The sequence below is a fragment of the Somniosus microcephalus genome, chromosome 11, assembly GCF_052327205.1.
Source record: "Somniosus microcephalus isolate GS21.2 chromosome 11, FLI_Smic_1.0, whole genome shotgun sequence".
Taxonomy (NCBI): Eukaryota; Metazoa; Chordata; class Chondrichthyes; order Squaliformes; family Somniosidae; genus Somniosus; species Somniosus microcephalus.
The window spans coordinates 238722372-238736670 of record NC_140997.1 but is presented as its reverse complement, the minus strand read 5'-3'; the positions used below and the strand labels follow the sequence as shown (position 1 = coordinate 238736670).

Below are 14299 nucleotides of genomic sequence, written 5' to 3'. Positions count from 1 at the left end.
GACCATAATTCGGTGAGATTTAAGGTAGTCATGGAAAAGGACAAGATGGACTGGAAATAAAGGTTCTAAATTGGGGGAAGGCCGATTTTAATATAAGACAGGATCTGGCCAAAGTGGACTGGGATCAGCTACTTGTAGGAAAATCCACATAAGAGCAGTGGGAGTCTTTTAGAAAGGAAATAGAGAGAGTACAACGCCAACATGTTCCCGTAAAGGTCAAGGGTGGGACCAACAAGCCCAGGGAACCCTGGATATCAAGGGATATACAAGAATGGATTAGGAAAAAAGGGAGGCTTTTGGCAGATACAGAGGACTAAAAACAGTGGAAGCCCTAGAGGATTGTAGAAAGTGTGGGGGGGGGCACTTAAAAAAGAAATTAGGAGAGCGAAGAGGGGGCATGAAAAAACACTGGCGGGCAAAATAAAGGAAAATCCCAAGGTGTTTTATAAGTATATTAAGGGCAAGAGGATAGCCAGAGAAAGAGTAGGGCCCATTAGGGACCAAAGTGGCAATCTGTGTGTAGAGCCGGAAGATGTAGGTGAGGTTTTAAATGAATATTTTGCATCTGTGTTCACTATGGAGAAGGACGATGTAGGCATAGAAATCAGGCAGGGGGATTGTGATATATTTGAACAAATTAGTATTGAGAGGGAGGAGGTACTCGCGGTTTTAGCGGGCTTAAAAGTGGATAAATCCCCAGGCCCAGATGAGATGTATCCCAGACTGCTGTGTGAGGCAAGGGAGGAGAATGCAGGGGCTCTAACACAAATTTTCAAGAACCTCTCTGGCCACAGGGGAGGTGCCAGAGGACTGGAGTACAGCTAATGTAGTACCATTATTCAAGAAGGGTAGTAGGGATAAACCAGGGAATTACAGGCCAGTGAGCCTAACATCAGTGGTAGGGAAATTATTGGAAAAAATTCTGAGGGACAGAATTAGTCTCTACTTGGAGAGGCAAGGATTAATCAAGGATAGTCAGCATGGCTTTGTCAGGGGGAGATCATGTCTAACCAATTTGATTGAATTTTTCGAGGGGGTGACTAGGTGTGTGGATGAGGGTAGTGCAGTTGATGTAGTCTACATGGACTTCAGTAAGACTTTTGACAAAGTCCCGCATGGGAGACTGGTCAAGAAGGTAAGAGCCCATGGGATCCAGGGCAATTTGGCACATTGGATCCAAAATTGGCTTAGTGGCAGGAGGCAGAGGGTGATGGTCGAAGGTTGTTTTTGTGACTGAAAGCCTGTGTCCAGTGGTGTACTGCAGGGATCGGTGCTGGGTCCTTTGTTGTTTGTAGTGTACATTAATGATTTAGCTATGAATGTAGGAGGTATGATCAGTAAGTTCACAGATGACACGAAAATTGGTGGAGTGGTAAATAGCGAGGAGGGAAGCCTCAGGCTACAGGACGATATAGATGGGTTGGTTAGATGGGCAGAACAGTGGCAAATGGAAGTTAACCCTGAAAAGTGTGAGGTGATGCATTTTTGGAGGACTAATAAGGCAAGGGAATACACAATGAATGGTAGGACCCTAGGAAGGACAGAGGATCAGAGGGATCTTGGTATGCATGTACATAGATCCCCGAAGGCAGCAGGACAGGTAGATAAGGTGGTTAAAAAGGCATATGGGATACTTGCCTTCATTAGCCGAGGCATAGAATATAAGAGCAGGGAGGTTATGATGGAGCTGTACAAAACGCTGGTTAGGCCACAGCTGGAATACTGTGTGCCGGTCTGGTCGCCACACTATAGGAAGGATGTGATTGCATTGGAGAGGGTGCAGAGGAGATTCACCAGGATGTTACCTGGGCTGGAGCGCTTCAGCTATGAAGAGAGACTGGACAGGCTGGGGTTGTTTTCCTTAGAGCAGAGAAGGCTGAGGGGGGACCTGATTGAGGTGTACAAAATTATAAGGGGCATAGGGTAGATAGAAAGTAACTTTTCCCCTTAGTAGAGGGGTCAATAACCAGGGGGCATAGTTCCAAGATAAGGGGCAGGAGGTTTAGAGGGGATTTGAGGTAAAACTTTTTCACCCAGAGGGTGGCTGGAATCTGGAACTCACTGCCTGAAAGGGTGGTAGAGGCAGGAACCCTCACAACATTCAAGAAGCATTTGGATGAGCACTTGAAACGCCATAGCATACAAGGCTACGGACCAAGTGCTGGAAAATGGGATTAGATTAGACAGGGCTTGATGGTCGGCGCAGACACGATGGGCCGAAGGGCCTCTTTCTGTGCTGTATAACTCTATGTAACATGAGAACTACATAAAAGAGACAGAGGTTATATCGAGATGTCTGTTAGAGGCAAGACCTTTTGTTTGACAGAGATAAATTAAGATTTCATGTTGCTAAGACCAATCTTTAGGAAACAATTAAAAATTCACCTTCAGGAGGCTGCAGCTTTTTATTGTTCTGTGAACTCCAGCCAATCGGGTGCAGGTCTGCGGTCATGACATCACACCAGAAATCAGCTCTGCGGTCCTCCCCAAACCCGTCATAGCGCAAGAGCAGCAGCTGCCCGCACGTCGTGACGATAGTTGCTACCCAGTAGCAATCAGCATCCACCTTGGTCGCAATCTCCAGCTTCATCCCTGGACTGAAACCATTCCTCAGACTCGTATCCACCTGGACAGCAGAGAGACTTAGCTGTAACTAATCTGACCAATCTCGGAATCATGCCTCACTCACATGCCAGACCACCCTGACTCACTCCCCAACCGGATCATCCAATTGATTATACCTGTAAACAATATTTGACTTTGCTGGCAGATGATGAACAGAATGTCCGGGACTCACGTGTTTGAAGGCCGCAGGGGGAGCTGCTACCGCTTCCGTTTCTTCCAAATACGCATCCCAATTGAATTCTGCTTCATCCAACCCGGAGCCACCATCTGCAGAAAGAAATTAACCTATCAGAACCCGAACAGAAGTGAGTCGGTCTCTTTAACCCTTTAACAGCTAGGGTTTACTTTTTAATCCTTTATTCACAGTTGGATTGACCCAGCAACACTCATCACAAGGTGCACAACTACAGCTGGGACACGTGCACGAGCATCAAGCTTCCCTTCACCACAATTAAAGAACTCCATGAGGAGAAGCCCTGCTCACTATCATTAGATTCATGAACTGTATCATCGACTACTGACAAACTGGCACCAGATGCCGCTTAGAAACCATTCCCTTATCTTCGTGTTGCTTTCAGTGACAACAGGGCAACATAACTTTTGCAACAAGTGCTTCAATCCCACAACTGTCTACTTAAAACCTTTTTTCATATCCTTTAATAACATTATTTACCAAATATTTATCTCCATTTTAATTGGTTCCTCAATGGCTCCCGAGAGCAGTGTGTTCCACTTTCTCACAATTCTTTTGTCTGAAGAACTTTTTCCTGATTCATTTTTAACTGGCTTAATTCTAATTATAAGAGGATGCCCTCCTGTTCTGGATTCCCTGATCTACCCTTTTAATTCCCTTCATTATAAATCACCCTTTAACATCCTTATATCCAGGGAATATAACCCAAGTATACCCAGTCTCTCATCATAATGGTCCAGATTTTGCTGTAGCAGAGCATAAAATGGCATCTACTGTTAGTTAGACTTGCCCCCAAACCCTTCCGCTCAAAACATTTTTCTCACCAAGTATCTGAAAGTGCGAACTGATAACGTGGCAGCGAGAGAAACCGGGTATCTGAGCGACCATAGCAAGCAACTGTACCTTGTTAACCAATCAGATTGAAGTATTGTTAAATTAGCAGCACAAGGGCTGAGCAGAAAGTTAGACTGGGTGAATTCAATGCCAAATCAGGTACAGAAAGAGAAATAAAGGGAGGAAAAGAAAGATTAGAATAAGAGAGAAAAAAACAGAAAGGAATAGTAAGAAAAAAATTAAAATTTGACATTTTTATAATCTCCTAAAACAATTTGCAACCTGAAAGAATGAGACTTCACACTTATATTAATTAATGTTCAGAGCCAGAGAGGTTGATTGGTATTAATTAACACTTATCATGCCAATAAAAGGCACTTACGTTTGTAATTACTAGCCCTAAATATCTGCTACAGGTTTAGTTCGTATCTACCACACAAATACAGCAACTTCATACCATCCATTGCATATCAATGGTGAGGCAGACAGCGAGATGCCATTTTTGCAAAGCTAACGGCAGAGCGGAGCATCTCGGACAGCAACTTTTGGATTTCTGTTTTTAACCGTGCATCTGCCAATCGCCTGACGTTGCTGTACCATTTACGCATAAATATTAGCGAGCGCCTCACCGTATAATGACAGCAAAACCTGGCCTGTTGAATCCCTTCATAAAGTCACAGTCATAACGGCACAGAAGGAGGCCATTCGGCCCATCGAGTCCATGCCGGCTCTCTGTAGAGCAATCCAGTCAGTCCCATTCCCCCGCTCTATCCCCGTAGCCCTGCAAGTTTATTTCCCAGAGCCCCGAGAGGCAGCGGACCTGAGCGGGATCACCAGAGGCGGGAGAGCTACATAAAGAGCAGCCCGAGGCAGCGAGGCCCAGAGCCCCGAGACCGGAGAGGCAGCGGACCTGAGCGGGATCACCAGAGGCAGGAGAGCTACATAAAGAGCAGCCCGAGGCAGCGAGGCATACCAATCCAGGTTCCGGGAGAGAGGTAAAAAGTAATCCAAGTGTGACGTCAGCAGGAAGCAGGTAAGTGATTGGTTGGTGAGTATTTCTCTCTTTTCAATACAAGCTTGAATTCTGTGGTGTTAAATTTCTAGGGTCTCTGTGGTATAGTGGGGACAGTTGGTAAATAAAGCACCCTAGAGTATACCTGTAACTGGGGTATTGAATAATTTTTTTAATTAATTAAAAGGAGTAAGTCATGGCAGGAGAGCTCAGCCCCGTGTTCTGCTCCTCTTGCTCCATGTGGAAAGTCAGGGACGCTGCCAGTGTCCCTGACGACCATGTGTGCAAGAAATGCATCCAGCTGCAGCTACTTGTAGACCGCATTGCGGCGCTCGAGCTGCGGGTGGATAAGTTTTGGAGCATGCGCGATACTGAGAGGGTCGTGGATAGCACGTTTAGCGAGTTGTTCACGCCGCAGGGTAGGGCTGCACAGGCAGAAAGAAACTGGGTGACCATCAGGCGGAGCAACAGAGGCAGGCAGGAAGTGCAGGGGACCCCTGCGGTCATCCCCCTTTCAAACAGGTATACCAAGTTGAATACTGTTGAGGGGGATGACGCACCAGGGGAAAGCAGCAGCAGCCAACTTCCTGGCACCAGGGACGCTTCTGCGGCTCAGAAAGGGAGGAAAAAGAGTGGGAGAGCAATAGTGGTAGGGGATTCTATCGTAAGGGGAACAGATAGGCGTTTCTGTGGCCGCAAACGTGACTCCAGGATGGTTTGTTGCCTCCCTGGGGCCAGGGTCATGGATGTCACTGAGCGGCTACAGGGCATTCTTAAGGGGGAGGGTGAGCAGGCAGAGGTCGTGGTCCACATTGGGACCAACGACATAGGTAGGAAGGGGGATGAGGTCCTGCATCAAGAATTTAGGGAGCTAGGTAGCAGATTAAAGAGCAGGGCCTCAAAGGTTGTAATCTCTGGATTACTCCCAGTGCCACGTGCTGGTGAGTATAGGAATAGGAGGACAGAACAGATGAATGCGTGGCTAAAGAGTTGGTGCAGGAGGGAGGGTTTTAGTTTCCTGGATCACTGGGCCTGCTTCTGGGAAAGGTGGGACTTGTACAAGTCGGACGGGTTGCACCTGAACCAGAGCGGGACAAATATCCTTGCGGGGAGGTTTGCTAGCACTGTTGGGGGGGGGGGGGGGGGGGGTTTAAACTAACTTGGCAGGGGGATGGGATACAGAGGGGAGCTGAAATAGGGGGTGATGTGCTGCCAATTATAGAGAAAAAAACAAGTCAGCTTGGTAGACAGGGCAAATATATAAGGGCAAGGCTGGATGGCATCTATTTTAATGCAAGGAGTCTTGCAAATAAGGTGGATGAGATTAAGGTGTTGATAAACACATGGGAGTACGATATTGTTGCTATCACGGAGACATGGTTGAGGGAGGGGCAAGACTGGCAGCTCAATATTCCGGGGTACAGAATCTTCAGGCGAGACAGAGGGGGAGGGATAAGAGGAGGGGGTGTCGCAATATTAATTAAGGAATCAATTACTGCCATAAGGAGGGATGATATATTAGCAGGTTCCTCTAATGAGGCCATATGGGTGGAGCTTAAAAACAAAAAGGGGGCAAGCACTTTGCTGGGAGTGTACTATAGGCCCCCAAACAGTCAGGGGGAGATAGAGGAACAGATATGTAGGCAAATCTCAGAGAAATGTGCAAATAATAGGGTAATAATAATGGGGGATTTCAACTTCCCCAATATTAACTGGGATAGTCAGAGTGTGAAAGGCTCAGAGGGTGTAGAATTCTTAAAGTGCATCCAGGAGAGCTTTTTGAGCCAGCATGTAGAAAGTCCTACAAGAGAGGGGGCGGTACTGGACCTAATTCTAGGGAATGTGGCCGGCCAAGTGGAAGAAGTGCTAGTAGGTGAGCACTTTGGCGACAGTGACCATAATATGGTGAGATTTAAGGTGGTCATGGAAAAGGACAGGGGTGGGCCGGAAATAAAGGTTCTAAATTGGGGGAAGGCCGATTTTAATAGGATAAGGCAGGATCTGGCCAAAATGGACTGGGATCAGCTACTTGTAGGAAAATCCGCATCGGAGCAATGGGAGGCTTTCAGAAGGGAGATTGAGATCATACAATGGCAACATGTTCCCGTAAAGGTCAAGGGTGGTTCCAAAAACCACAGGGAACCTTGTATGTCAGGGGATATACGAGAATGGATTAGGAAAAAAAGGAGGGCTTTTGGCAGATACAAAAGGCTAACGACGGAGGAAGCCCTAGAAGAGTACAAAAAGTGCAGGGGGATACTTAAAAAAGAAATTAGGAGATCAAGGAGGGGCCATGAAATAACACTGGCGAGCAAAATAAAGGAAAACCCTAAGATGTTTTATAAGTATATTAAGGGTAAGAGGATAACTAGGGAAAAAATAGGGCCCATTAGGGACAAAAGTGGCAATCTGTGTGTGGAGCCGGAAGATGTAGGAGGGGTTCTAAATGAATTTTTTGCATCTGTTTTCACTATGGAGAAGGACGATGTAGACATAGAAATAGGGCGGGGGGACTGTGATATGCTCGAACATATTAACATCGAGAGGGAGGAGGTATTGGCGGTTTTAGCAGGCCTAAAAATGGATAAATCCCCAGGCCCGGACGAAATGTATCCCAGGCTGCTGTGTGAGGCAAAGGAAGAGATTGCGGGGGCTCTAACACATATATTCAGAACCTCTCTGGCCACAGGGGATGTGCCAGAGGACTGGAGAACCGCTAATGTAGTACCATTATTCAAGAAGGGGAGTAGGGAAAAACCGGGGAACTACAGGCCAGTGAGCCTAACATCAGTGGTAGGAAAATTATTGGAAAAAATTCTGAGGGACAAAATTAGTCTCCACTTGGAGAGGCAAGGATTAATCAGGGATAGTCAACATGGCTTTGTCAAGGGAAGATCATGTCTGACTAATTTGATTGAATTTTTTGAGGGGGTGACTAGGTGTGTGGATGAGGTATACATGGATTTCAGTAAGGCCTTCGATAAAGTCCCACACAGGAGACTGGTCAAGAAGGTAAGAGCCCATGGAATCCAGGGTGCCTTGGCACATTGGATACAAAACTGGCTTAGTGGCAGAGGGTGATGGTCGAAAGGTTGTTTTTGTGACTGGAAGCCTGTGGCCAGTGGGGTACCACAGGGATCAGTGCTGGGTCCCTTGCTGTTTGTGGTCTACATTAATGACTTGGATATGAATGTAAAAGGTATGATCAGCAAGTTCGCGGATGATACAAAAATTGGTAGGGTGGTAAATAGCGAGGAGGGTAGTCTCAGTCTGCAGGACGATATAGATGGGTTGGTCAGATGGGCGGAACAGTGGCAAATGGAATTTAACCTGGAAAAGTGCGAGGTGATGCACTTTGGGGGGACTAACAAGGCAAGGGAATACACAATGAATGGTAAGACCCTAGGCAAGACGGAGGGTCAGAGGGATCTGGGTGTGCAAGTACACAGATCCCTGAAGGCGGCGGAACAGGTGGATAAGGTGGTAAAAAAGGCATATGGGATACTTGCCTTCATTAGCCGAGGCATAGAATATAAGAGCAAGGAGGTTATGATGGAGCTGTATAAAACACTGGTTAGGCCACAGCTGGAATACTGTGTGCAGTTCTGGTCGCCACACTACAGGAAGGATGTGATCGCTTTGGAGAGGGTGCAGAGGAGATTCACCAGGATGTTACCAGGGCTGGAGCGCTTCAGCTATGAAGAGAGACTGGGCAGATTGGGTTTGTTTTCCTTGGAGCAGAGGAGGCTGAGGGGGGACATGATTGAGGTGTACAAAATTATGAGGGGCATAGATAGGATGGATACTAAGGAGCTTTTTCCCTTAGTAGAAGGGTCAATAACTAGGGGGCATAGATTCAAGGTAAAGGGCGGGAGGTTTAGAGGGGATTTGAGAAAGAACTTTTTCACCCAGAGGGTGGTTGGAGTCTGGAACTCACTGCCTGAAAGGGTTGTGGAGGCAGGAACCCTCACAACATTCAAGAAGCATTTGGATGAGCACTTGAAATGCCATAACATACAAGGCTACGGACCAAATGCTGGAATATGGGATTAGATTAGACAGGGCTTGATGGCCGGCGCGGACACGATGGGCCGAAGGGCCTCTATCCGTGCTGTATAACTCTATGAATCTAAGTGCCTATCCAGTCTCTCCTTGAAAACATTGAGTGTCTCCGCTTCCACCACTTCCGTCGGCAGCGAGTTCCAGGTCCTCACCACTCACTGCGTAAAAAAGATTTTCCTCACATTCCCCCCTTTGTCTCTTGCCCAAAACCTTAAATCTGTGTCCCTAGTCCTGGAACCATCAACTACTGGGAACAGCCTTTTCCCCGTCTAGCCTATCCAAACCAGTCATAATCTTGTACACCTCTATCAAATCACCCCGCAACCTCCTTTGCTCTAATGAAAACAAATCCAGCTTCTCCAACCTGTCCTTGTAGCTAAGATCCCCCATCCCCAGAACCATTCTGGTAAATCTCCTCTGCACCCTCTCAAGGGCCTTCACATCCTTCCTAAAATGTGGTGACCAGAACTGAACACAATACTCCAGTTGTGGCCTAACCAGCGTTTATAAAGGTTCAGCATAACTTCTCTACTTTTGTACTCAATACCTCTATTTATGAAGCCCAAGATCCCATATGCTTTGCTAACCACTCTCTCAATATGTCCCGCCACCTTCAGGGACCTATGCACATTAACTCCCAGGTCCCTCTGTCCCTGCACACTCTTTAAAACTGTGCCATTAAGTGTATATTGCCTCTCCCTGTTCCTTCTGCCAAAATGCATCACCTCACACTTCTCTGTATTAAATTCCATCTGCCACTTGTCTGCTCATTCTGCTAGCCTTTCTATGTCCTGTTGCAGTCGATTGGTATCATCCTCAACGTTTGCCACACCCCCAAGTTTGGTGTCATTGGCAAATTTAGAAATTCTACTTCGTAAATTGTGCTTGACTAATCTACTGGAATTTTTTGAGGATGTAACCAGTAAAATAGATAAGGGAGAACCAGTGGATGTGGTGTATTTGGACTTTCAGAAGGCTTTCGATAAGGTCCCACATAAGAGATTAGCGTGTAAAGTTAAGGCACATGGGATTGGGGGCAAGGTATTGATTTGGATAGAGAACTGGTTGGCAGATAGAAAGCAAAGAGTTGGAATAAACGGGTCTTTTTCCGAGTGGCAGGCAGTGACTAGTGGGGTACTGCAGGGATCGGTCCTTGGACCCCAGCTATTCACAATATATATTAATGATCTAGGCAAGGGAACTAGATGTAATATCTCCAAATTTGCAGACGACACAAAGCTGGGTGGGCGTGTGTGCTGTGAGGAGGATGCCGAGAAACTACAGGATGATTTGGGCAGGTTGGGTGATTGGGCAGAAGCATGGCAGATGCAATATAACGTGGATAAATGTGAGGTTATCCACTTTGGTGTCAAAAACAGGAAGGCAGATTATCTGAATGGCAATAGATTGGGAGAAGGGGAAGTGCAACGAGACCTGGGTGTCCTTGTGCACCAGTCGCTGAAGGTAAGCATGCAGGTGCAGCAGGCGGTTAAGAAGGCAAATGGTATGTTGGCATTCGTAGCGAGAGGGTTTGAGTACAGGAACAAGGATGTCTTGCTGCAGTTGTACAGGGCCTTGGTGAGACCACACCTTGAGTATTGTGTGCAGTTTTGGTCGCCTTATCTGAGGAAGGATGTTCTTGCCATGGAAGGAATTCAGCGAAGATTCACCAGGCTGATACCTGGGATGGCAGGAATGACGTATGAGGAGAGATTGGGTCGATTGGGCTTGTACTCGCTGGAGTTTAGAAGAATGAGAGGGGATCTCATTGAAACTTATAAAATTCTGGCAGGACTGGACAGACTAGATGCAGGGAGGATGTTCCCAATGGTCGGGGAATCCAGAACCAGGGGTCACAGTCTAAGGATAAGGGGTAGGCCTTTTAGGACAGAAATGAGGAGGAATTTCTTCACCCAGAGAGTGGTGAACCTGTGGAATTCTCTACCACAGAAGGCAGTAGAGGCCAATTCATTAAATATATTCAAGAAGGAGTTGGATATATTTCTTAAGGCTAAAGGGATCAAGGGGTATGGGGAGAAGGCAGGGACAGGGTACTGAACTTGGATGATCAGCCATGATGTCATTGAATGGTGGAGCAGGCTCGAGGGGCCGAATGGCCTACTCCTGCTCCTATCTTCTATGTTTCTGTGTATTCTAATATCCAGGTCATTTATATATATAAAAAAAAGTGGCCCCAGCACTGACCCTTGGGGAACACCACTGTCTACCATCCTCCAGTCTGAAAAGCAGCCATTTGCCACAACTCGCTGTTTTCTGTCCTTAAGCCAATTCCTTATCCAAGCTGCCACTGACGCACTATTCCATGAGCCTCAATTTTGTTAACCAGCCTTCTATGTGGTACTTTGTCAAACGCCTTCCAAAAAACCATGTAGACAACATCCACTGCATTCCCTTCAGCGATCCTCCCTGTTACTTCATCAAAAAATTCAATTAGATTAGTCAAACATGATCTGCCTTTTACAAATCCGTGTTGGCTCTCCTTAATTAGTTTAAACCTCTCTGAATGCCCGTTAATTTTTTCCTTGATTATTGTTTCTAAAACTGTACCCACCACTGATGTTAAACTGACCGGCCTGTAGTTACTAGGATTGTCCTTACACCCTTTCTTGAACAATGGTGTCACATTTGCCACTTTCTAATCCTCAGGCACCTCCCCGGCATCTAGGGAAGATTGGAAAATTATGGCAAGCCCTTCCACTATCTCCTCCCCCAATTCCCTTTGCAACCTGGGATGCAAGCCATCTGGACCAGGCGACTTATCCACTCTAAGCATACCCAGCCTTTCTAGTGCAACCTGTCTATCAATTTTCACCCCTTCCATTGCTTCTACCTTTTCCACTTCTACCGATATTTTGTCAGCATCCACCTCCTTAGTAAACACCGATACAAAGTACTCATTGAGTATTCTAGCCTTGCCCTGCACCTCTAAGCATATATCACCTTTTTTGTCCCCAATAGGCCCCACCCTGCCTCTTACTACCCGCTTACTGTTTACATGCCGGTAGAAGATTTTTTAGTTTCCTTTTATGTTAACCGCCATTCTACTCTCATATTCTCTCTTTGCCAATCTTATTTTCATCTTCACATCCCCTCTCAACTTATTGCATTTGGTCTGGTTCTCCCTTGAAGAATTCACCTGACATTCATCATACACCCTCTTTCTTTGTTTCATCATCTTCTCCATCTCCCTCGACATCCAAGGAGCCCTTGCTTTGGTTCCCTTACCCTTCCCTCTTGTTGGAATGTACCTAGCCTGTACTTGGAACATCTCCTCCTTAAAGATCTCCCATTACAGTTTTTCCTGTCAGTCTTTGGTTCCATTTTACTCTGGCTAGATCCTTTCGCATCCCATTGAAGTTAGCCCTATTCCAGTTTAGAAGTTCCACTCTAGATTGTTCCTTGCTCTTCTCCATTGCTAATCTAAATCTTATGATACGATAATCACTCATACCCAAGTGTTCTCCCACAGACACTTGGTCAACCTGGCCCACCTCATTCCCCAGCACCAGATCCAGCAATGCCTCCTTCCTAGTTGGGCCAAGAACATATTGGTCAAGGAAATCCTCCTGAACACATTTCAGAAATTCCTCCCCCTCCTTTCCCTTTACCCTAGCATTATCCCAATCGATATTTGGGTAATTAAAGTCCCCCAATATCACCACTCTATAGCTCTTACATATCTCTGCAATTTCCCTGTCATTCACTATTTGGAGGCCTGTAGAATACCCCCAATAGCGTGATCATACCCTTTTTGCTCCTCAACTCTAACCAAATGGATTCTGTCCTTGTCCCCTCAAGAACATCCTCCCTTTCCAACACTACAACGTTTTCCTTAATCAGCACTGCCACCCCACCTCCCTTTTTTTCTTTCCCTATCTTTTTTGAACACCTTGTACCCTTGAATATTAAGTGCCCAGTCCTCACCGTTTTTAAGCCACATTTCCGTTATTGCCACAACATCATATTGCCACACGGCTAATTGTGCTTGTAGCTCACCAACCTTATTCACCACACTTTGTGCGTTTACGTACATGCATTCTAAACCCATTTTGCAAACCCAGCTCTGCAATCATCCTGATGAATCTTTGCTGGACTTTCTCAAAGGCCAGTAAATCCTTCCCAAGGAGGGATGCCCATAACTGAACACAATATTCCTGGTCTGACCAGTGCTCTGTATAATTACAGTAAAACTTCCCTCCTAATGAAGCCCAGATTCTCGATTTAGATTATGGCTATCTGCCATTATTATGTCCTCACACTTTGTTTATCTGAATCTCCCTCCTTGTATCCTCCCTGAACAGTAGTTCTGCTCCATCTGATGCCATTATTGTGATCTTTCACAGAAACACGCAGCTTTAGTTAGCATCACAATATTGAGGGCAACCAATCAAATCACCAACGTTCCTTGTTCAGATATTTTATTCTGCTAGTTATGGGTTTACCATATTTATAAAATGTTCCTAATTTTCTAAATCTCAAAAAATTGTTCTTTTCCCTCCTTTTAATCCAGAAAAGTTCATGTTTTCTTATTTAAACTCATCAAATCAATGGGGTCAGTTCAGAAGATTCCCTCTGAATCTCCGATCAGACCAGATCCATCATGCAATGAGCAAAAGTGTCTAAAAGCAGTGGTGCTGCTGAACTATTCAGCTGTTTACAGGAATAGCTCTCCCTTACTCTCTAGCTAGGAGACTCAAGATCTTAAGTGGCAGCTAATAAACAGTGGCTTTTTTGTTTAACATTCCTGTACTTACAACAGTGTATCTCCTAGTATGGCGAGGAGTGCTGCTCAAAATCAGCATTCTAGTTAAGAGTTTTAAGCGATGACATTACATCCACTAGTATGTGCAAAATGCCAGTGAGACTGGTACTTGTTAACAAAGACCTGGTGGCGGGGCGATGTTCACAGTACTGGACTAGCTGTGGTGAAGTCGTTGTTCAAGTCCCACCATGGTAAGTTGTGAAGTTTAATTAAAAATCTGATGCTCTTCAGGAAACAGAACCTTTGTTGGTTATTATTTCTTCTTGTGATCAGCATTTTTTGCCCAATCCCAGTTGCCCGAGGGCCATCTAGTGATTGCAGCAATTGTTTGTACAACTGAGTGACTTGCTTGGTCACTTCAGAGAGTCAGCTATGTAATGTGGCAGTGCAGGCTCCCTTCCCTAAAGGACATTAGTGAACCAGTTGGGTTTTACGACAACCCAGCAGTTTTCATGATCACTCATCCTGTTGCCAATCCCCAGTTTCACAACATGCGACAGTAGGATTTGAACTGATAACCTCTGGGTTCCTATTCCAGTTCCAGAACCAGTGGACTGCGACTGTAACCATTACACCCTGGACCGGTCTAACCCACTGCGCCCATCAAACCGCCACACCCTAGTCAGTGTCACCCACATCCCAAGAATAAGAAACATAACCAGCTGGTGTTACATTCAACAACATTCCTTTACCAGTACATTGAACAAATTGGGAAATACACTGCTGTGATTTTAAATTAGGAAAACATTAAACATGGAGATGGTGCTCACCACACGATGACATCAATTCA

The 14299-nt window shown here is 45.8% G+C and overlaps 1 protein-coding gene across 1 annotated transcript in view; it reads right to left on the bottom strand.

The window, feature by feature from the left end:
- The window catches only part of LOC147111374 (scm-like with four MBT domains protein 1), a 150383-nt gene that overhangs the window by 106351 nt on the left and 29733 nt on the right, over positions 1-14299 (bottom strand). Inside the window, exons 2-3 of the mRNA XM_086002204.1 lie at positions 2798-2892; positions 2386-2626 (exon numbers count right to left, since the gene is read on the bottom strand). Coding sequence (XP_085858330.1) covers positions 2386-2626; positions 2798-2892 — 336 coding nt within the window. The remainder of the gene's footprint in view (positions 1-2385; positions 2627-2797; positions 2893-14299) is intronic.